This window comes from Daucus carota, chromosome 2 (genome assembly GCF_001625215.2).
Source record: "Daucus carota subsp. sativus chromosome 2, DH1 v3.0, whole genome shotgun sequence".
Classification (NCBI taxonomy): domain Eukaryota; kingdom Viridiplantae; phylum Streptophyta; class Magnoliopsida; order Apiales; family Apiaceae; genus Daucus; species Daucus carota.
Window position 1 is genome coordinate 20,974,902 of NC_030382.2, and position 24,155 is coordinate 20,999,056.

Here is a 24,155-nt window from a genome sequence, read left to right on the forward strand (position 1 = left end):
GTTTGTTAAGTTGTTGGATTTGGTTGAATTCAGTTCTCAGGTGGTTTATCCTGAGTTAAATTTGTTTAAGTTGTTTTGGATGCTTATCTGTATCCAGGTGGTTTATCCTGGTCAGATTATTATTATCTATGCAAGTACTTGGTTTGATATATCTACTGCTTTGCATGAAGTATTTGTTATATTTGATTCATGTGCTGAACTGTTATATATGTTAAGTTTAATGATATTAGATTGCTGTATTCAGGGGGAGTTTAATTACTTTTCCTAAATATGGTGTAATCATCAAAAAGGGGGAGATTGATACTCTCAAGGTTTTGATGATCACACTGCCAGCAAGCTAATAGCATAAAACTGGTGCTTGTTAGCGAGCTATCAATGATATATGCATGTGCTAACAGCTTGATAAGTTTCAGTGTTATGTTCAACTGTCAGCAAGCTTACAGGTTGTCATTCAGGCTTATCAGCAAGCTCACAGCGTGAACAGAATAACAAATGGATAAGGATTAAAGTCGAAAAGCAAGGAGATTTATTAGGAAACGATTTGTAAGGACTTTAATATTTATATATGACTTATATAAATATTAGAGCTCAGTTTTAAATCAGTATTTCAAACAAAAACGATTTCCTAACTTATAGGAGTTTTTATCTCTTATTCGATCTTATCTAAAAACTACTCCTATTTGATTTCAAATTATGGTTTTATATATAAACGTTTTACTGAGATATTTACAACGTCTCTACACTTTTTACTCAGTAAGATATACATTGTTCAAACGTTCATTATTCAAGCAAATTAAACGTGAGGTTGTTAAGCCAAGAACGTTGGAAAATTTGTTGGATTATGACCGTTGGAATGGTTGTATAAATACTTGAGTGTGGTTTCCGTTTTGAGAGAACAAGAACACACTTCAAGCTTCTGAAATACAACACACTTACATTGCAAAATCCTTACTTGAGCTCTAGTACTTATATTCGATTATATATCTATATTGAGTTCATAGTTTCGGTTGTATTACACTCACACATTGTATTGTTCAAAGTGTAAAGGTTTGTTGCTGTGTATCGAGCTTGTGAAACAAGGGAACAAGGGGACTAGTTAGCTAGAAGAGTATACTTGGGAAGTATAGGTCTTGGAGAGCTTTTGGTTCGTGGTTCAGGGGTTTCAGCAAGCTGATAACAGGAACAAGGGATAAAGGGAGTTATTTTATTGAATCATTGTAATCGTTAACATTATTGATTAATAATATAATCTCTTACCAGTTGGTAGGGGACCAGGACGTAGACCATTAGGGATAGGGGTCGAACCTGGCTAAAATTCTCTGTGTTGCTAGCTTACTGATTATATCTGTTTTGCATTGCATATGCATTGTTAGCTAGCTGACTGTTTACTCTGATAATTAACAGCAAGCTGTCTGTGACAGTATAACTATTCGGTAACATTAAAAATCGGTCATATTAGCCATAACACCTATTCACCCCCCCTCTAGGTGTGTAATTTCAAGAATTTGCGAGTTATTTTCTAAAACATGAAGCATATAATTGGTGGGAGTCGGTGTATGCAATGGAAGGTACGACCGAAGTTTCATGAGATAGATATAAAGAATTGCTCTAGAAATATTTTCCTCATTATATTCAAGATCAAATGGGGATAAATTTTTTGGCACTTAAGCAAGGTAACGGACTGTGGAAGAATACGAAGCTAAATTTACAGAACTAGTAAGGCTTGTGCTTGTGAGTACTGGAAGACAAAGTTTTAGCACGGGTTAAAGGCTCCATGAATTTACGGGGTAAACTGTTGGAATTTAATCGTAGCATGTTTATTATATTTGAATAATAGTCAGCTTCATGATCTGTAGGGGTTATGACTTAGTCAAATGAGTATTTAAGTTTGTTAGGTGGGTTAGTCGGTCAAGTGGTAGAGTGGCTATTTCCCAGGAGTTTAAGTTGCATGTTCAACGTCTAGAAATAGCAGTAGTTTTTCATTCTGTAAGTCACGAAGTTCAGAAATACAATTTGCTTTTCCCTTGCATTATTTTGTATATCTATTCTGGTTTCATCACTTGGTATCAGAGCCTGAACAAGGTATATGCCAAAGTACATACCCAGAGTAATGGCTACGGAGACGGACAAGAGGAAGGAGAGTGCAGTGGGATTGAACTACCCGATGTTGACAAAAAGTAACTATATTGTGTGGTCACTGAAGGTGAAAGTCTTTATGCAAGCACATGGTATTTGGGAGGCAGTTGAACCGAAGGACCCTGAGGCTGTGATAGAAGAGAAGAAGGATAAACTAGCCTTAGCTGCGATATATCAGTGCATTCCAGATGACATGTTGCTTACTATTGCAGAGAAGACGACAACCAAAGGAGCTTGGGACGCAATCAAAACTATGTGTTTGGGTGCAGATCGGGTAAGGAAAGCTAAAGTGCAAACAATGAAGGCAGAGTTTGAATCCCTACGGATGACAGATGGTGAGGCGTTGGATGATTTTTGTATGAGGTTAAATGCTCTGGTCACTAAGATACGTGAATTGGGAGAGGATATGGCAGAGTCATACGTGGTTAAGAAGCTGTTGAGAGCCATGCCTCCAAAGTTTCTCCAAATTACGTCGACAATCGAACAATTTGGGGACCTTGAGGTCATGACCGTTGAAGAAACTATTGGGTCTCTTAAGGCTCATGATGAAAGGCTAAAAGGATCGACTGAGCACACAAGCAACCAGTTGTTGCTGACAAAAGATGAGTGGAAGAAACGTGAGATTGGTGAAGGGCAATTACTAATGACCAAAGAAGAATGGGCCAAGAAATATGAGAAGGGAGGCACTGAAACATCAAGGAGTCAGAGAGGTGGTAACTACTACAATCTAAACAGGAGGCAAATCTGAGCTTTACCCAAGACGACGAACCCGCCCTGTTATTTACAGAGTCCACCAAAGAGGGATCGAAACAGTTGTTGCTAAATGAGAAGAATATGGTGCCTAAAATTAGTCAAGGGAACAATCAGAATGTGGACTCGAATGTTTGGTACCTGGACAACGGAGCAAGTCAACATATGACTGGGTATCGCACTAAATTTAAAGAGTTGAATGAGGAAGTGACGGGAAAAGTAAAGTTTGGGGATGGGTCTACAGTTGATATAAAAGGTAAGGGTACAGTGGCATTTTTGTCCAAAGATGGGAACGAGAAAGTGTTTCACGATGTTTACTACATCCCCGAGTTACGCAGTAACATTATATCGTTGGGTCAGCTTTCGGAATTGGGCAATGAGGTCGTGATAAAAGGGGAGTACATGTGGGTTTATGATGATCAAAGGCGGCTTCTCATGAAAGTTAAAAGGTCTGGAAATCGTTTGTATAAGATCCTCTTGGAGACGAGTCATGCAGGGTGTTTGATGTCTAAGGCGGAAGAATCAACATGGTTATGGCATACACGATTTGGGCATGTGAATTTTCAAGCAATGGCTTTAATGTCTGCAAAGGGTATGGCAGAGGGGTTGCCAGAGCTCATACAACCAAAGAAATTGTGTGTTGGGTGTTTAATGGCGAAGCAAACGAGAAAGATATTCCCTCGACAAGCTGATTTTCGTGCAAAGAAAAAACTTGAGCTCAATCATGGTGATCTTTGCGGACCAATTTCACCACCAACTGCTGGAGGAAATAGGTACTTCCTACTCTTGGTTGATGACTTTAGTCGAGTTATGTGGATATATATGTTAAAAGGCAAAGATGAGACATTTGAGGCTTTTAAGAAATTTACAAGGCTTGTTGAAAAAGAATCAGGAGAAACAATCAAGATTTTCCGAACTGATAGGGGAGGTGAATTCATGTCTAAACTTTTTATTGAGTTTTGTAATGAGGAAGGCATCACACGACATTTCACCGCTCCATACACCCCTCAACAAAATGGGGTTGTGGAGCGACGAAATCGTACTGTAGTTGCCATGGCTCGTAGCTTTCTAAAGGAGATGAATTTGCCTTCAAACCTTTGGGGTGAAGCTGTACGCCATTCGGTGTATATATTAAACAGGTTGCCAACAAGATCTCTGTCTAATGTGACTCCGTATGAAGCCTGGAATGGTGACAAGCCGAATGTTGCACATATTCGAGTGTTTGGTTGTGTGGCACACATGAAAGTGCCAAGTGTGCATACAACGAAGTTGGACAATAGAAGCAAATTGGTTGTGAATCTTGGCAGGGAAGCAGGGACCAAGGCCTATCGGTTGCTTGATCCTACTCAAGGCACAATACATGTCAGCCGTGATGTAGTTTTTGAAGAAGGGAGAGCTTGGGACTGGAGTAACCAGGGGACCAAAGAGTCAAATGGGCCTGCAAATATGTTCAAAGTTGTTGATTCTCAGACAAGATATGACACTGGTAACACCGCAGATGGGGATGAACTCAATCCACCACAAAGTATGGAGAATGTTGAGGTACAGACTCCAGCAGTTTCCTCGACAGTTGAAAGAGCAAGAACAGATAGACAAGACACTGCAGATGTCACCAGTGATGAAAGTGCCCCGCGAAAATTTCGTTCTATTGATGAAGTGTATAATGAAAGTGAGGAAGTGTTTCTTGATGATGATATGCTGTTGTTGGGGGTAGAAGAGCCAACAAATTACAAGCACGCACTGGCAGATCCAGCATGGACACAAGCTATGAAATCTGAAATCGAGTCCATCGAACGAAACAATACATGGAACTTAGTGGAGCTCCCGCCTGGACACAGGCCAGTTGGTCTGAAATGGGTTTTTAAATTGAAACGAGACACCAGCGGGAATATTATCAAGTATAAAGCACGTCTCGTGGCAAAGGGGTACGTTCAAAAACAAGGTGTAGATTATGAGGAGGTGTTTGCACCTGTTACCAGGCTTGAAACAGTACGTCTTTTACTGGCATTGGCAGCTCGAAATGGATGGGAAATTCACCATTTAGATGCAAATCAGCCTTTTTTAAATGGTGAATTGCAAGAAACGGTGTTTGTATCTCAGCCACCTGGTTTTGAAGTAAGAAACAAAGAGCATCTTGTCTACAAGCTATTGAAAGCTTTCTATGGTCTTCATCAGGCACCACGGGCCTGGTACGCTCGTCTCAATAGATACTTAGAAAGCCTTGGTTTTAGCAAATGCCCTTATGAGCAGGCAGTATACACGAAAAAGGAAGGGCCAGAGGTACTGATTATAGGTGTGTATGTCGATGACCTTCTGGTTACGGGTACAAATATCTTCAATATTCAAAAATTTAAAAGGCAAATGGGGGAGGAATTTGACATGACGGATCATGGCAAACTATCTCATTATTTAGGAATGGAGGTCAGTCAACAGTTGGGATACATTGAACTCAAACAGGAGTCGTATGCGAAGAAGTTGTTAGTTCGAGCTGGGATGGCAGAGTGCAGGTCAGCAAAATACCCAATGGAAACTTCAATTCAGCTGGACAAGGACGAAAAGGGAAAAGCCGTAGATGCCACTCAATTCAAGAGTATCGTGGGTGGGTTACGTTACTTGGTTCATACACGCCCGGATATAGCGTATGCAGTTGGAATTGTAAGTAGGTATATGGAGCGACCCACGGTTCTTCATCAAGCAGCAGTGAAGCGTATTTTGCGTTACATTAAAGGGACTACAAACTATGGCTTGATTTATTCAAAAGGAACAGGTAATCATTTGTTGGAGGGGTACTCGGATAGCGATCTTGCTGGGAACACCGAGGATAGGAGGAGCACTGGAGCAATGGCGTTTTATTTGAATGATAATCTGATTACTTGGGTTTCTCAAAAGCAGCGATGCGTGGCTCTTTCTTCCTGCGAACCTGAGTTCATGGCAGCTACTGCTGCTGCCTGTCAAGCGGTTTGGTTAAGAAATTTGTTGATTCAGATAACAGGGGTGACACACGGTCCAGTGATCATCTATGTGGATAATAAATCAGCTATCGACCTCGCAAAGAATCCGGTTTTTCACGGTAGAAGTAAGCATATCGACATTCGATACCACTTTATTCGTGAGTGCGTTGGACGTGGGGAAATTGAAGTCAAGTATGTGAGTTCGAATGAGCAGCGTGCAGATGTTCTTACGGAAGCTATGGCGACAGTGAAGTTCGAGCAGATGAGAGCTTTGCTTGGAATTCAGAATCTGCAGAAACATGCTTAGATTAGGGGGAGCATGTTGGAATTTAATCGTAGCATGTTTATTATATTTGAATAATAGTCAGCTTCATGATCTGTAGGGGTTATGACTTAGTCAAATGAGTATTTAAGTTTGTTAGGTGGGTTAGTCGGTCAAGTGGTAGAGTGGCTATTTCCCAGGAGTTTAAGTTGCATGTTCAACGTCTAGAAATAGCAGTAGTTTTTCATTCTGTAAGTCACGAAGTTCAGAAATACAATTTGCTTTTCCCTTGCATTATTTTGTATATCTATTCTGGTTTCATCATAAACCTTGCATATATATATATATATATAATCTTTCTTTTGCACCTATTTTACTCTTACATTCTACATGTTGTACTCAATTCATTTTGTCATATCTTGTACAGAAAAATTTGATCTGATGAAAAGTTTTCATTTGTTTTGTAAAACTAATATGTTAACATTGATAAAGTTGTTTTCTTCTCAACAATGTCTAAATAATTGTTTGTTACTTATGAGAATATGTCTTCCAAAAAGACCACCATGTCTATGCTCAAACTTTAGAGTCTAATAAGACTCCATCTAATCCACCTGGACCAGTTGATCCAGCAATTACTCAGATGCTACAAATGTTAGTTCAACAAACTTCTATGTTAGCTTAGCAGCAGCAGTTTCAAGAGCAACAGAACCAGCAAAAGTAAGAATGAGGAAAGTAGCAACGACATAAGACATATATACATATGATAACTTTTAAGGCATTCCAAGCCGTGAATTCTCCTGATTTTAAGGGGTCACCACATACGGAAGATGCCGAGATATGGCTAAAGACAGAATTTGCCGGTTATTTTCTAAAACATGAAGCATATTATTGGTGGGATTCGGTGTATGCAATGGTAGGTACGACGGAAGTTTCATGGGATAGATATAAGGAATTGCTGGAAAAAAAGTTTCCTCATTATATGCAAGATCAAATGGGGATATATTTTTTGGAGCTCAAGCCAGGTAACGGGATTGTGGAAGAATACGAAGATAAATGTATAGAAATAGCAAGGCTTGTGCCAGCGTATGTGAGTACTCAAAGACAAAAGGGCAAAGAGGTTTTAACATGGGTTAAAGGCATGACGAGCTATTTTAGAGTTAGATAACCATGTTGCATTAGTTCAAAAAGTGATGATCATAGAAGTGGAAAAAGAGAGAGATGGGAAAAAGAGAAAGCCACAGGCCATTGAAGGCGAGGCTACGTTAGGAAGGTACCAAGGGTCATTATCTATTAATACGATTTATCATATTGTTATTGTGATATAAGGTTGGTGACGAGCAAATCTTTGACCCGGATTTGGAGGGGGTCTCATTAAACAAAGGTGACCCAAACAAAGTATGAAATTTTAACCACATCACCATATCTAGACAAATGGTATACCATGTACCTATATATAATATCTTCATAAATCTACACAACAAAGTATGTATACTATTAAGGAATGAAAAAATATATTTATGTTATAATGTTATAACTAAAAGTTTATGTTATACTACCTGGAGAATATAAATTTAGAGAAAATTGGAGCATTTTCTTAATTGTTTATCATCACCAATATGAGGATAGTTGCTGCAAACAAGCAATGAGCCACATGTATATTAAAATGTTTAAGGTGTAATATTCAAATGTAATGGTACAAAGTTTAAACACAATAAAAATAAGTGAAAAATTAATAAATAACCTATATAACACATTGATAGACTCCTTATTTACTTATGCTATCTATTTTGCTTGCATAGTGGACATAAAAATAAGAAGTTTATACCACTATTGCAGTTTTGGATATTGTATAATGATGCAAAGAAGCATTATTCATATTCTTTTACCGATTTTTTTTCATATTAATAAGAATCAAACACATATTTATAATAAATTCATAAATTTATAAATATAATATATTAAAACTAAAATTTAGAAAAATCAAGTTCTTATATGAATATATCAGGAGTAGATCTAGATCACAACAAAATCATCACATATGTATAGGGTAAATATACAATTATTAAGTAAGAGATACACCAAAGGTGATATATCTAGCTACTAAAATGAAGAACAACTAACAGGCATATTTACCAAGCATGAGGACCATATATATTATATGTGTTCATGTGGTACATTTAAAATTGTAAAGAGTATATAGGTATACCTGTATAACAAGGAGCAGCACAGTGAGATGTAACCCATGAGAGGAGAAGAGATGAGGGGCCTCTGTGAAGAGATCTGGAGAAGGATTAAGGTCAGATGGAACCCATAAGATGATGAGAAGGGATGTGGAGAGGCGGGCTGCTACTAGGGTTTTCCGGTCCTAGGTAATTATAAGTACCTCCCAAGGTGGGCTGGGCCTAGTCACAAAAAAGTTTGTACTTAGTTATATTATTTTATAATAAAAACCCAAATAATGTCCAATTAGATTAATTAAGTGTCAATGCAAACTATTGGCAAATTTTCTGCTTTATAAACCATCTATTTTATATAAGTGTCAAACTATCCGAACACTCATAAATTAATTTTGATTAATAGAAAATAAACTATATGTTTATTATTAATAATTTTTAAAAAAAAACTAAAATAACCTTATAGGTTAAAGTTCGTAGTGGTTAGTAATAATATGTTACTATTTTTGAAGATACAAATAAATTATATTGTAGAAATTTTATCATTTAAATTTTAATATATTCGATTTATGGAAAATTTAATTTGAAAATTAAGTTCTTATAAAATATGATAACAAGTTAATCAATAATTAATAATACATAATGTTCATTACATAAAAAAAGTCTATTACTAATTAAATTCAACTATAACTTATATTAGAATTATTCTCTCTATATAATTAGGATCATGAGAAACCACTCTTAAAATAAAAACTAGAAACCAGTTTCCCTACCACTATTTATAAGTACGAGTATCACTAATTTATACTGCACTAATCACTGTCTTTATACAGTATGTAAAAATGATCAATTTCAACCGTAGTAAGGTTCTTGGTGGTAGGAAGCGGTGTATGATGATGGTAAGTAGTCGTTAGTTTTGTAAGTTATGATAGAAAGTGTATGTGACTATTGGTGATCATAGACAATGGTGGCAAGTCATAGAAACGTCTGGTAAGAGGTCCATTACTACGATTTGGGTGAGGATGATGGTCATATACGTTGCTATATATATTTATATTCGTGAGATATGCTATATATAAATTAGAGATATATTATGTACAAATTAGTGATTTCTGTAGTTAAAAATAGTGATAAAAAACTATCCAGAAACTGGTTTTTAGTTTTTAGGCTAATTTGGTTTCTATTAGAGTAGGACTCTTATTATATAATCATAATTTTTTTTAAAATAACAAAGAGAAAATAATGAAATATTTTCAAGTAATAAATAATGTAACTACAACATATTTAGAATGGTCAGAAATACCTTACAAAATGGTTATAATACCCTCTATAATAGAATTTTAGATTAATAAATTATATTGTTTTTGAGTTTTGAATTTAATTTTAATATTCGGAAAAGTGGGGATGTTAGTTTCACAAGCTAAGCACTTGGCTTCATCTCTACATAATAAAATGCCTACGTTTGAATTCATATCCGAAGTTTGGAAAGCCCCTCTAGACAAAAAGAGTTGGACTTCTGAATTTCTACTTTTTGGTGCAAAACATGAAGATTTATTTTAAAAGATTAATATTTGTGGTATAGAGATATAGAATGGTATAAAGGATTATAATTAATTTAGAAGTAAGATTTCAAAAGGTAATCATAGATTTACGAAAATTCTTTCAAATAAATTTTTGATAATATTTAGAAAAAGGAAAGGATTAAGATTATTTAACTCGGATTTTAATGGATTGGTAATAATCCATAGATTTTAATGGATTATATCTAATTTTGATTTTATGCGGAGTTTTGAATACTCAAAATATCAAAAATTATAATGGAATTTCAAACACTATAAAATAGCCCGAACAATCTCATAAAATTCATGTTTTTAAGTATAATTAAAATTATAATAGAATATAACTAGATTTTATTGGATATAATAAGATCCCAATTGACTACCCCCAAGATTTAGATGCAATTTTAAAAATTCGAGTTAAATATACCAAGATTATGAATGATTTTTTCTTAATCTCAATTGAATAACCCTATTTAATTCTAAAAGTATGATTTATAGAAGGAAATTAAAGATTTGGGAAGCATTTTTGAAATAATTTTAAAGATAATGTTTAGGAAAAAGAATAAAAGATTAAGGGGGTGTATTAAGATGAAAGAAAGTTGTTTTTTCTATTGAAACATTTTTCCACCAGTTTTCAATTTTAGATTAAGTGATTTGTTATTTTTTGCTTAATATATATTCAGTTTATTTCATTTGAGTCGGATCATAAATTTTGACGAGGTCCTATTATGGACCACTTTATATATTGACAACTTTTCTCCAAAATAGAATTTTTTTAATTAATTTTAGACCGCATATTCAATTAAGATTTTAAATGTACGAGAGTAATTTATTTTTTTTGCCACTAAATGTAAAAGAATATTGGACGTATTTAGTTGGGATTCTATATTATGCAACAAAATCTACCGGTATTCATTAAGGATTTTAAATTTTCCTTAAAAATTTATGATATTTAGTTGAGATTGTTTTAAATCCATCAAAATCTGTTGGTGAAATTATACAATATATTTTAAGATTTTGTAAATCGTTGTACCATATTTTATCAAAAAACCATACAAACTCAAATCAGATACAATTTCTTAAAATTCATAGATTAAAAATAATCTATGAAATCCTACTTGAATACACCCTCTTAATACTGCACCCTTAAGATGTTGGTGTGCCAACTGCACCCAATGCCAACTTTATTGTTTGGCATTTGTCTTTATTAAGTATGCCAAGAGTTTCACCGGAGCCCGATACACGTCCAACGTAAATACTGTGAAACCTCAACGAATAACAGGTATATAACCTAGGTCTCCCCTGGCTATTATCCAATTCATTGCCTCATTTTCGACAAGGCCAAACACGATATGTGATGCTACTGGATCACTCCAACTTTCCTGCACTAGTAGCTTCTGCCGATTGTGCAATTTTTCAAAATTTAGTCATAGTTTGATAATAACAAATAACAAAGATTCTTCTATACTTGTACTTACCAAAATTTTAAATACGGTTACACCACTTCTAGGTTCTCGCTCGGATCACATGCATTCCCCTTTGCAAACAAGTCCCACTGTTGATCATCAAATATATGGATTCAGACTGAATGTCTTATAATTTTGTAAATAATCTTCGACATTGAGATTTGAGACTCGTGCACCTCTAATGACAAACAAAAAACTCTGAAACAATCATAGTACAAATATACATACGTCCGTTCGTGATCTGTTACTGCTGAAGAAATTAAACACCATTTTAGGTGGAATTGGTAGGAAAAAAGAGCTCGAACCACTTAGCAGGTTGCCATGTGGTAGGCCAGGATCATCGATGACTCTTCTGCTCATCAACTTCACGTTTTCACCAAAATTGCCCTGCAACTCAGTCAATTTACCAGCCTTTGGACGGGTAATCCCAAAATTTTTATCAGAGATCTTGTTTGAATACTTTTACATAATTGTGGAATATATGATTTTTTTTTTAAAAGAAGCCAATAACTAGAGAAAGTAGGAAGGAGAGAACCCTGCATTTTAAACTGTATCTACACCTAACAAGTGATGTAACTAGATAGAAGAACCCTGCATTTTAAACTGTATCTACACCTAACAAGTGATGTAACTAGATGGAAGTCATAAAGCCATTGTTGTTTTATGAGGTGAATAGGTGATCTCCTCTATCTGCAAATGAAGAGGGTTTATAACCAACTACATAACTGATATTATCTTCTCAAGTCCAGCTTTTAATATTTACAATGATTGCCAATTAACAACCAAGTGTAGAACTACAAAATCCATTACTGTATGGTTATGTCAAATTTTAGGCAGTATCTCTCCAATAAGTGACTATACACATTTTGTAATTACAAATATAAAGACAAATGATTAATTAATAATTTATTGGACACAGAGTGTAGTTTTGCTTAGTGTAGTTTTGCTAAACTAACTTGCATCAAATCCTGCAGAGACTTCTGAGTCTAGTTTTACTAGTTTTGGATTTCCAGTTTTTAAATTATTTAAAAATATAATTATTTAATAAATTTTATATTTGAAAAGATTATTCAATTTTAGTATTATTATTTTGTTCACAATTAATTAGTTTCAGATTTACTACTTTTATAAGAATAAATTATTCTAAAGAGATGATATAAAAATTAATATTTTTTCCCAAATTTACTGTTTTCATGTTATATAGATTAATTTTATAAATTAATAATTTAGAATTAATTATTATAATATTGTTTTCTTCTCAACCATGTTTAAATAATTGTTTGTTTCTTATGAGAATATGTCATCCAAAGAGACCACCATGTTAGAGTCTATTGAGACTACATCTAATCCCCATGGACCAGTTGATCCAACCATTAATTACTCAGATGCTAACAACTACTATGTTTGCTTAGCCGCAGCAGTTTCAACAGCAACATAACCAACAAGAGGAAGAACGAGTAAAGCAACAAGGACAGAAGACATATATAGATATGGTAACTTTTAAGGCATTCCAAGCCGTGAGTCCTCCTTTTTAAGGGGTCACAGATCCGGTAGATCCCAAGATATAGCCAAATGAAATGGAGATGTCCTTTGCCCTACTGAAGGAGGGATAATCAAAAGACAGAATTTGCGAGTTATTTTCTAAAACATGAAGCATATAATTGGTGGGAGTCGGTGTATGCAATGGAAGGTACGACCGAAGTTTCATGAGATAGATATAAAGAATTGCTCTAGAAATATTTTCCTCATTATATTCAAGATCAAATGGGGATAAATTCTTTGGAGCTTAAGCAAGGTAACGGACTGTGGAAGAATACGAAGCTAAATTTACAAAACTAGTAAGGCTTGTGCTTGTGAGTACTGGAAGACAAAGTTTTAGCACGGGTTAAAGGCTCCATGAATAACGGGTTAAACCTTGCATATATATATATATATATATATATATATATATATATATATATAATTGTTTTACCTCCATTTAATTGTCTTATTAGCATAACTGTTATATTATTCGCACCTATTTTACTCTTACATTCTACATGTTGAAATCAATTCATTTTGTCATATCTTGTACATAAAAATTTGATCTGATGAAAAGTTTTCATTTGTTTTGTAAAACTAATATGTTAACATTGATAAAGTTGTTTTCTTCTCAACCATGTCTAAATAATTTGTTAGATATAATTGATGATTACTAATGTTCTTAAAGTTTGTTTTAGAACAGGAGTGATCAGAGTTTAAGCTGGAAGCTGATCAGAGTTTAATAAAGTCTGACCAGAGTTTGATAAAGTCTGATCAGAGTTTACATAGTCAAGGCTCATCAGAGTTTACACGTGGAAAGAGCTCAGAAGCAGATATACTTCAAGGAAGGATAGAAGCGGAGGAGTGATTTGCAGACTATGGAAACTAAACAGAAAACAGTAGCAATCTTTGATTGATAGAATACATAGCTGATTTATAAGATATCAAATCAGAGATTGATTTTGTAACTGTGTCTATATAAACACAGATTAGGGTTACTCTATAGGAGTTGAGTTATCGAGTACATTCTTAGAAGAACCCTAGCAGCTCTTAGTGATAATATATAAATCACTGAGAGAGTTTTTGTAACCATTCAAGCTTTGTGAATAAGAGTTTACTACTTTCAATCTCTTATATTGTCATACTGTGTTATTGATTGTGTTCACTATATCAACTTATATAGTGAGTTTATAGGACCTAACAAGTGGTATCAGAGCGAGCTCTGTTAAGATAACTACAGTGAGATCTTAATAACAATCATGTCTGAAAAATCACAAGCTTCGTCTTTTAGAGTTCCAATCCTTAAGGCATCTGAATATCCAGTCTGGAAAGAGAGAATGATCATATTTCTAGACTCTGTCGATCCAGAATACCTTGACAGGATCTATGATGGACCACATATGCCCACCAAGCTCTCTGTTGGGATTGCAGATGAACCTCAGAAGATGGTCCCAAAAGACAAGAAAGACTATACCCCTGAGGACATCTTGTCAATTGGTAAAGACTCAAAGGTGAAACACCTTCTGCACAGTGCCCTTGATAATGCAATGTCTAATAGGGTGATTGGATGCAAAACTGCTAAACAAATCTGGGATGCTCTGGAAACCAGATGTCAAGGAACTCAAGCCATCAAGAAGAACAGAAAAACCATCCTTACACGGGAATATGAGCACTTTGACTCAAAATCTGGTGAGTCCACTACCCCATATATAGCCTACAACAACATCAAAAAAATGATGCCATAACCTCAATTTATGTTGCAATAGCCTGAAAAAAGGCTACTGCAACATAAAATTTAAGTTGCTTTTTTTCATGTTGCCCTAGGCCTCTACTGCAACATTATGGTCATCTATTGCAACATGAGGTTTTCTGTTACAATAGCAACGCTACTGCAACATCTAACTACCCTATTGCAACTACAATTTTATGTTACGTTAGACCTCCTGATTTTAAAAAAAAGTGGGACCCGCGTCGGGTCCCACGTGTGGGTCCCTTTTATAGTCTCATGTTTGGACACCTGTTTGTCAATTGTTTACTGCAACATATATATGTGTTACTGCAACATCAAATAACAATTTTGCAATATTTTACTATATCAACTGCAACATTAAACTATTCTTTCATACAAATCAAAGTTTATAACAAATCCAACCAAACCAAACTACCTAACAAATCCAACCAAATCAAAGTATTAAACAAATCCAACCAAACATCACAGTACACTACACTATTATATAAATAAACATATTCTTGCATTTTGCTCGCACTTCCCAAGCTTGGAGAGTTCCAAATTCTGGAACAGTCAAGTCTTTGACTCTGTTAGGTTGATCCATTAACGGCTTAGGCTTTCCCTGAAACAATACAATGCAACTACTAAGCTGAGTTCCGGTAAATAAGCCATGCTTATTTTGAACAACTCAAATTATGTGGATTTAGTTGGACAGTAAACAGATAACACAATAAATTTGCAGTAGATAATGAAATTAACTAAACAGGGTAAAAACTTTGTCCATCATTAATATTGGTATATAGGCTGAAACACTTCTATTAACTAACTGCAGAGGTTCAAATCAAACCAAATCACTATACTATAATATAATTGTAATAGTTGTAGCTAGTTAAATAGATCTATGACTTGATTTGCATGTCTCACATGAAACTACTATTCCTCTTCCATCATTTTAAGTTCTGACAAATTTCATATTTTGGGGAAATCTTTTATTCCATTAAATTCAACTGATGTAATCCTACAAACCTGTATAGTGGTAGACAGATTAGTCCATTTTTATTGGTATTTAATCACAATGGTGTCCTCTTAGCTATTCATCAATTACAAAAAGGACACCAAGACACAACACAAGAAGCTACCTTGATACACTTCTAGTACAATTAAAACATCACTCCATGTGTCATTTTAAAAGGAGTAATTTGAAAGCAAACAGCTCTCTATCAAACCGCAGGCCGAAAGCTTCAAACTGGAAAATTATTACACTTTCCTAAAGATTGTGTATATCCCTGTAAATGATTTTATTATATTTAAAAGTAGACTCTAACCTTTCCACAAAATAGGGAGCAATCAAACCAGCAACAGCATCTGCAGGAGCTAATTTTTCAAGCTTCTGTTCCAAATTTGGTGTTGTAGCCTAGTACAAACATATAAAGTTAAGCTCAGTTCGATAAAGTTAAACATATAAACTTCAGAGTATATAGAATATAGTATATATACCCCTACACCAAAATTTGTGAGAAAGCTATCTACACAGAACTGAATAAAGTTTATATCATATAATCACACTTTGACCCTTTTATGAATGATAAGTATTTTCTACAATGATGCTTAAGTGCCAGAAGAAAGCATATCCCATTACCACTAATCTCTATTCTTTACCACTAATCTCTATTTTTTAGTTCATTAGTTCACATATATAAAGATTCAATAATATTGACAGGCTACAGTTTTATTATTGTAGGGGGAGTAATATGGCCAACTGGAAGCACTTTGATTTCAGACAGAATACGGAGTTCTAGTATATAAATATATGCTCATTCATTCTAATAACCAAATTCTTAGCCAAACCCATCTTAATGTTTCTGACAGATGCCAAGCCAACTGAATTAATATATGAGACCTAAATATATTAAACTATTCTAAGGTCACTAAACTACACATCACGCTGATTTAAAAAACCATTTTCTTCACATGTACAAAATAGAAGTTAACCTACGAGGTTCCTATACTCAAATCTACAAAGCCAGGGGAGTCATTAGCTTGTATATTACATCTTTTGTTTTTCAGGGTTTATAATCAGCATAGAAAAGTCCTGCTTGAGTAAGGTTTTCTTAGATGTAATATTATAACTCAAACTTGACAACTAAAACCTTATCAAGTTAACAGTGGATGAAGGCTATATGACAAGAAACCTCACCTGTCTAGATTGGTTCGCCAGGACAACCAATAACAGTTGTTTGACTGTTCTCCCTATTTTAGAATAACATAAAGTCTTTCCTGAAAGATAGTAAATATGATGAGCAAAAGTTGCAGGATGCATTTTACCAATGGAGAAATTAAATGACTCCCCGTGAAGGGAAGCACGGGTTTGAAGATTTTCGCGCACCGATTTCTCCAGTGATAACTGGTGTATTAGTGTATAGGGTCAGATAGTTTGATCTATAGAAACAAAAAGTCAGTAAATCACTCACGATATATAATTAGGTGCAAAAGTTTGGATATCTACCTGTGTTTTCATGTACTCTTTGGTAGGAAACTGAGGTCTGGCAGAGCTCATATTATCGATCAAGCTTGTCAAGCACTTGAGATTATTTTAGTATCAATATAATAAAAATAACAAATATACATAATACACATAATAGAATCTGTACAAGAGAAACAGAGTAGTAGAGTGTGTGTGTGTATATTAGCAAGTAAAATAGTAAATTAAATGTGTGTGTAAGAGAGAGGGGGAGACAGAGTAGGAGAGGGAGGGGAAGAGAATGAGAGAGATAGACAAAGACAACATAGAACAAACCAAAACTCATATACACAGAATCACATATATTTAAAATCAAACATAGATTTTAGAGAACAAAGATACATACTTACAAGCAAATATATGAGAGAGGAGTGTATCTTAAATCACAATCCAAGCAATTTGAAGCCCCCATTAAAGTGAAAAGCCCTAATTTGATGGAAGTCCTGATTGGATTGGAGCCCAATCTGATTGAAGCCTTGAAACAAACAGAGACACTAAATTAACAACGTTAAAGTGAAACTCATAATTCGAATCTCTTAAATAAATTGTAAGAAACTATAAATCTCAAGCCCTAATTTCAGTGAATGAATTAAGAAGCTTTAAATCGAAGCCCACAACTGAAGATCCGAAACAAAAAAGCCCTAATAAAGGTGAAATCCATTGAGAGAGACCCCGATTCAGTTGTCGTCAAAAGTGCCGGAGAGGTGAGTGAGGGGAGTTTGAGAAGAGAGGTGAGTGTAAAAGAGGTGAGTGAGCTGAGTGTGTGGAGACTGAAATGTGAGGTGTGTGAATTGAGACCGGGAGTTTTGCCGCTCTCCAATTTTGATACGCTTTTCAATTGTTTAATAAATTTTGCTGGCGTGTACGATTCTCAATAAATATCAATTCCAAGTTCTTTAATATACTAAAAAAATAGTTATTTACAATATTTTATATATTTGAAATTTTAATTAATTCCAATATCATTATTTTATTCATAATTTAGTTTCAAAGATATTACTTTTGTTATGATCAATTATTTTAAAATTTTATAATGATGATATGACTTATATCTGAAAATTTAGTGTTTTAACATGAATATTATATTTTATAAAATAACAATTAAAAATAATTAAAAGTCAAATATAATGTAAACACTACAATCTCATCAGAAACAATTAATATACTAATACTCTATGCAGCACATATATTTGGCTATTGCAACATATAATGAACGTAGATGGACAATGTTGCGATAGGTATTGTTTAGCATCTCTAATGCAACATTATTTTGCAACACTCGTGTTTAAACCATTGCGATAGGCCATATATGGCGTAGTGGTCCTTGACAGATCTGTATGACAGATTTGTCAAACTCTTGAATGACTTATCTCTGGTGAACAAGGAATATGATCTTGAAGACTCAAACCTCAAATTCCTTCTGGCTCTTCCTGAAAAATGGGATTTGAAAGTCACTACAATAAGAGACAATCTTGATCTTGGAGAAATGTCTCTTGATGATGTTTTTGGAAGACTGAAGACTCATGAACTTGAGATGGAGCAGAGGAGCAAACGTCATGGAGGCAAATCAAAGTCTGTTGCTCTAAAAGTTCAAGAGGAAGCTGTTAAAAGCAAGGGAAAAGCTCATGTCACAAAGTCTGACATTGAGTCATCAAACTCTGATGACTCAAACTCTGATGTTCCCTCAGACTCTGAAGAAAGTGATGATGAGATGATGCAGTTAGCAGCATTGATGGTGAAAAGCTTCAAGAAGTTGGCTTACAAAAAGTTCAACAAAGGCAAAAGTTTTTCAAGGAAAGACAGAAACTCTGACAGAGTTTATGATAAGAAGAACTTCAGGAAGAATGAGGGCAAGGAAGGAAAAGCTGGAAAAGCTGACAAGTATACCTGTTTCAACTGTGGTGAAAAGGGTCACTTTGCATCTGAATGCAAGAAAGCCAAGAAAGAAAAGGAAAAAGCCTTTATCACCAAGAAAGGAAACTGGACAGATACATCTGATTCAGAGGAAGAAGTCAATTATGCTCTGATGGCAAACACTGACAACAACTCTGAATCTACTGCTAAGGTACCTCATTCTACTCTTGCCTTTGATACTGAAGATATAACTGAGTTAAGATTGTTTCTTAAAACTTTGCATATCAGCTTTAGAGATCAGACTTTAGAGAATGAAAGATTAAAATCTGAAACTCTAAGTGTAAAGAAAAGGAATGATTATCTAGAAAAAGAATTAGTTCAGATGTTAGAAGTTCAGAAAGAGAGAGATGATGCTGTCATTGTCAAAGATGAACTATTAAAGAGGTATGCATCTCTTCAATCAGAACTTGCTAAGGAAAGAGATATTATTAAGACATGGACTAATTCAGGCAAAACTACTCAGGATATCTTAGGTAGTGGAAACTGGAAGAAGGGACTAGGTTACACTGATAACTCAAAAGCTGAGTCATCAAAAACAGAGTTTGTTAAAACTGAAAAACCTAAGGTTAAACCTGTTAAATTTGTTGCTGAATCCTCTAAGTCTAAACAGAGTAGACCAGAATCAGAGATTAACAACAATTTAAAATCTGAAAAGCCCAAACAGGTTAACATAGGATTGATGACTCAGAAACAGCTTAAGCACAAGCTTAAAGAGGTAAAGTCTGATAACAAAGACAAGGAGCCTAGGAAAAATAGAAATGGCAAGGTTGGAATAGACAAGAGTAATAACTACATGCCTATTCCAAATGCACCTAGGAAGATATGCCATAACTGTGGAAATACTAATCATCTTGCTAATTTTTGCAGGAAGAACAAGGACATTAACTCCTTACCTACAAAGTCTGGAGTTAGAAAAAGTAGTATTAGATATAAACCACAAGATCCATGTTTTCATTGTGGTAGTTTATGGCATTCTATTTATACTTGCAAAGAATATCATAGTTTGTATTATGATTATTATCAATTGAAACCTTCTTTGAAAAAGGTTAATAAAAACTCTGCAAGTACAAAATCTGTTTCAAGTGCAAACTCTGATCCAAAGTCTGTTAGCTCAAACTCTGATAATAATAATTCCGCTGCAAAAGCTAACAAACTTAATAAGGCCAAAGGATCCAAGCAAGTCTGGGTCCTTAAAACTAACAATTAGTGATCTTTGTGATTGCAGGGCAACAGGAAGAATATCCTAGTCTTGGACAGTGGATGTTCAGGACACATGACTGGAAATAAGGCCCTGCTGTCAGAGTTTGTGGAGAAAGCTGGCCCAAGTGTTTCTTATGGAGATGGCAACATAGGAAGGACTCTGGGATATGGCAATATCAATCTTGGAAATGTCATCATCTCAAATGTAGCTCTTATTCAAGGGCTAAAACACAATTTACTCTCTGTCAGTCAGATCTGTGACAGAGGATATCATGTTGATTTCTATGAAGAACACAGTGAGATAGTAAGCAAGTCAACAGGCAAGGTGGCAGTGATTGCTCACAGACATGGAAACATTTATGAAATCAACTTGCCTACAAACTCTGAAGGAAAAGCAATTTGCTTATCTACAAGAATCTCTGCAGAAGAAAGTTGGAAGTGGCATAAGAAGCTCTCACATCTCAATTTCAACTCCATAAATGAGCTCATAAAGAAAAAGCTTGTGAGAGGACTCCCTGAATCACTACTCACTTCAGATGGTCTATGTGATTCATGTCAAAAGGCCAAGCAGAGAAAGACATCCTTCAAAAGTAAGACTGAATTCTCAATAAAGAAGCCATATCATCTTCTACATGTTGATCTATTTGGACCAGTTAATGTACCATCCATTGCAAGGAAGAAATATGCTCTTGTCATTGTTGATGAGTATACTAGATACACTTGGGTATATTTTCTTCACTCTAAAGATGAAACAGCTTTGCATCTGATGGATCATGTGAAGCAACTAGACCATGGATCTGAAGACAAAGTAAAGATCATTAGAAGTGATAATGGAACTGAGTTCAGAAATTCAACAATGGAAGAGTTCTGCAAAGAAAGAGGTGTAGTGCAACAATATTCTGCACCTGGAACACCACAGCAAAATGGTGTAGTTGAAAGGAAAAACAGGACTCTAATAGAAGCTGCCAGAACTATGCTTGATGAAGCTAAATTACCTACTTATTTCTGGGCAGAAGCTGTTCAAACAGCTTGTTTCACTCAAAATGCAACACTGATTAATAAGCATGGCAAGACCCCATATGAGATGGTGAAGAAAAAGAAGCCAAATCTGAAGTACTTTCATGTATTTGGGTGCAAATGCTTTGTATTAAAGACTCATCCAGAACAGCTTACCAAGTTTGATTTAAAAGCTGATGAAGGCATTTTTGTAGGTTATCCTTTGACAACAAAGGCCTTCAGACTCTATAATCTAAGAACCAAGGTGATCATGGAATCCATACATGTGTCATTTGATGACAAGAGAATTATGGGTTTAGCAGACATAGATGATCATGAAGAACTGCATTTTGAAAATGAAGAAATATTCTCTGATTCGACAAACTCTGATGAACAGTCAAACTCTGACTGTGAGCAAAATACAGCAAACTCTGGTGAAAATTTACAAGTTCATGATGATGAAGCAAATGTTGAGGGGGAGCATCAGAATGTTTCAGACTCTACCCAAGACTCAAACTCATCAGAGAATGCTGACTCATCAGAGAATACTGATTCAAACTCTGATACTCTGATAGCACAAATTTAGGGGGAGCTACAGAGGAAGATCAACAGAATGAAGAGAGCATGGATCAAGGGGGAGGATCCAATGATGAAAGTAGCCAACTTCCACATGCTAGGAAGTGGACAAAATCTCATACACCTGATTTAATAATTGGAAATCCAGAAGCAGGTGTGCAAACAAGGACAGCTACAGCAAATGAGTGTTTACATCATTGCTTTCTGTCACAAACAGAACCTAAAAAGGTGGAGGAAGCTCTTCAGGATGCTGACTGGATTCAAGCAATGCAAGAAGAGCTAAATGAGTTTGAGAGAAATAAAGTCTGGACCCTAGTACCAAGACCTAAAGATAGATCCATAGTTGGTACAAAATGGGTTTTCAGAAACAAAACTGATAGTGAAGGTATCATTACAAGGAATAAAGCAAGACTTGTGGCAAAAGGGTATTCACAACAGGAAGGTATTGATTATGATGAGACATTTGCTCCAGTTGCAAGATTGGAGGCAATTAGAATCTTTCTGGCCTATGCTGCTCACAAGAAGTTCAAAGTATTCCAGATGGATGTCAAAAGTGCTTTTCTTAATTGGAAACTGGATAAAGAGGTATATGTTGAACAACCTCCAAGCTTTGTGGATCCAAAGCATCCAGACTATGTTTATAGATTGGACAAAGCACTTTATGGACTAAAGCAGGCTCCAAGGGCATGGTATGAAACTCTGGCTCAATTTCTTCTTGAAAGTGGATTTACTAGAGGTACCATAGATAAAACCCTGTTTTATTTGAATCATGGTAATGATCTGCTTTTAGTTCAAATCTATGTTGATGATATCATTTTTGGTTCCACTAATGCTAAACTCTGTCAAAGATTTGCCAAGCTCATGCAGTCTAGGTACCAAATGAGCATGATGGGGGAACTCAGTTATTTTCTGGGTTTACAAGTTAAACAGACTGAAGATGGGATCTTTATCAATCAAGCCAAGTATACCAGAAATCTCTTGAAGAAATTTGGTATGCAAGACAGTTCAGCTGCAACTACTCCTATGGCAACAGCAACCAAGCTAGACAAAGATACTGGTGCATCAGTGGATATCACAAACTATAGAGGAATGATTGGATCTTTGCTTTATCTGACTGCAAGTAGACCAGACATAATGTATGTCACATGTCTATGTGCAAGATTTCAGGCAGATCCAAGAGAGCCTCATCTGATTGCAGTAAAGAGGATATTCAGATATCTCAAGGGAACCACATCATTGGGATTATGGTATCCTAGAGAATCAGATTTTAGTCTAATTGGATACTCTGATGCAGATTTTGCAGGTTGCAAAATTGACAGGAAAAGCACAAGTGGGAGTTGTCAATTTCTGGGTGGAAGACTTGTTTCTTGGTACATCAAGAAGCAAAAGTCAATTTCAACATCAACAGCAGAGTCAGAGTATATAGCTGCAGGCAGCTGCTGTGCTCAAATTCTTTGGATGAAGAATCAATTGTTGGACTATGGGTTATCCTTTTCTAAAATTCCTATTTATTGTGATAACCAAAGTGCTATTGCTATGACAGGAAACCCAGTTCAACATTCTCTGACAAAGCACATCAGTATCAGATATCATTTTATAAGGGAGCATGTGCTGGAAGGAACCATTGAACTTCACTTTGTTCCCACAGAACAGCAGCTAGCAGACATATTCACCAAACCACTAAGTGAAGCAACCTTTACTAGGCTGGTGAATGAGCTAGGAATGATATCAGGAACTGAGTAAACATAATGGTCAGATCTTTCAAGTTTAAATTGTCAAATTACCATATGTATTGCTCACAAATTTGCCATGATATACTCTGATTTGTTAAACTCTGATGACATTCTCCGATCATATACTCTGTTTGTTATACTCTGATTGTCATTCTCTGACGATATTCTCTGATGTTTGTAAACTCTGAATCTTGCTAAATGATCTCATTTTATTTCTCTGAGACAAATAACCTGTGAAGATACTATGAAGCATGATCTGGATTAGTAATCATGAATCTCAGTTAAGTTCTTCAATCTTGATCTCAATTTTGTGCAACTTTTTACACTATATGCATGTTAATATCATTGAGACTTTATTACTTCACATATCTTAATTATAAGTGAGACTTATTAATTTGCATTTTCTCTCAGTAAATTAGACAGTGATTATAAACTCTGATGTTATTCACACCCCTGAAAATTAGCATGGTACTCCTTTGAGATCTTAGATGTCTATATGACAGTTACTGGGAAGACCCAAACATTTGTTGGTATTAAGTAATTGCTAAGATTTTATAATCTATGGTGACCAGTCACAATCTCTGATTACTGGAGAAATACTGTTGCAATATTATATTTAAAGGTCGTGATTCACTTACACTGAAAAGCATCCTGAAAAAAAAAAAAG

General features: G+C 35.2%; 2 protein-coding genes across 24 annotated transcripts; one reads left to right on the forward strand and one right to left on the reverse strand.

Annotated features, from left to right (window-relative positions):
• Positions 1-2,110: 2,110 nt before the first annotated feature.
• On the forward strand, positions 2,111-2,884 carry LOC135150436 (uncharacterized). The gene has a single exon (XM_064086734.1). It carries the CDS (start codon positions 2,111-2,113, stop codon positions 2,882-2,884), a length of 774 nt encoding a protein of 257 aa, XP_063942804.1.
• An 11,999-nt stretch (positions 2,885-14,883) lies between these two features.
• LOC135150569 (uncharacterized) lies at positions 14,884-17,895 on the reverse strand. 23 transcript variants are annotated; one of them, XR_010288675.1, is made up of 6 exons: positions 17,416-17,894; positions 17,055-17,118; positions 16,935-16,987; positions 16,746-16,825; positions 15,874-15,962; positions 14,884-15,170 (listed from the first exon to the last, which is right to left on the reverse strand). XR_010288675.1 is itself a non-coding variant. In XM_064086957.1 (6 exons), exons 2-6 carry the CDS (start codon positions 17,479-17,481, stop codon positions 15,152-15,154), a joined length of 441 nt encoding a protein of 146 aa, XP_063943027.1. In that variant the 5' UTR covers positions 17,482-17,544; positions 17,741-17,895; the 3' UTR covers positions 14,884-15,151. The 23 variants fall into 23 exon arrangements, 6 of the variants coding, with proteins under 6 accessions (XP_063943027.1, XP_063943026.1, XP_063943025.1 ...); XR_010288681.1 differs by having other exon boundaries at positions 16,935-16,952; positions 17,055-17,129; XR_010288673.1 differs by having other exon boundaries at positions 17,055-17,129.
• Positions 17,896-24,155: the final 6,260 nt, after the last annotated feature.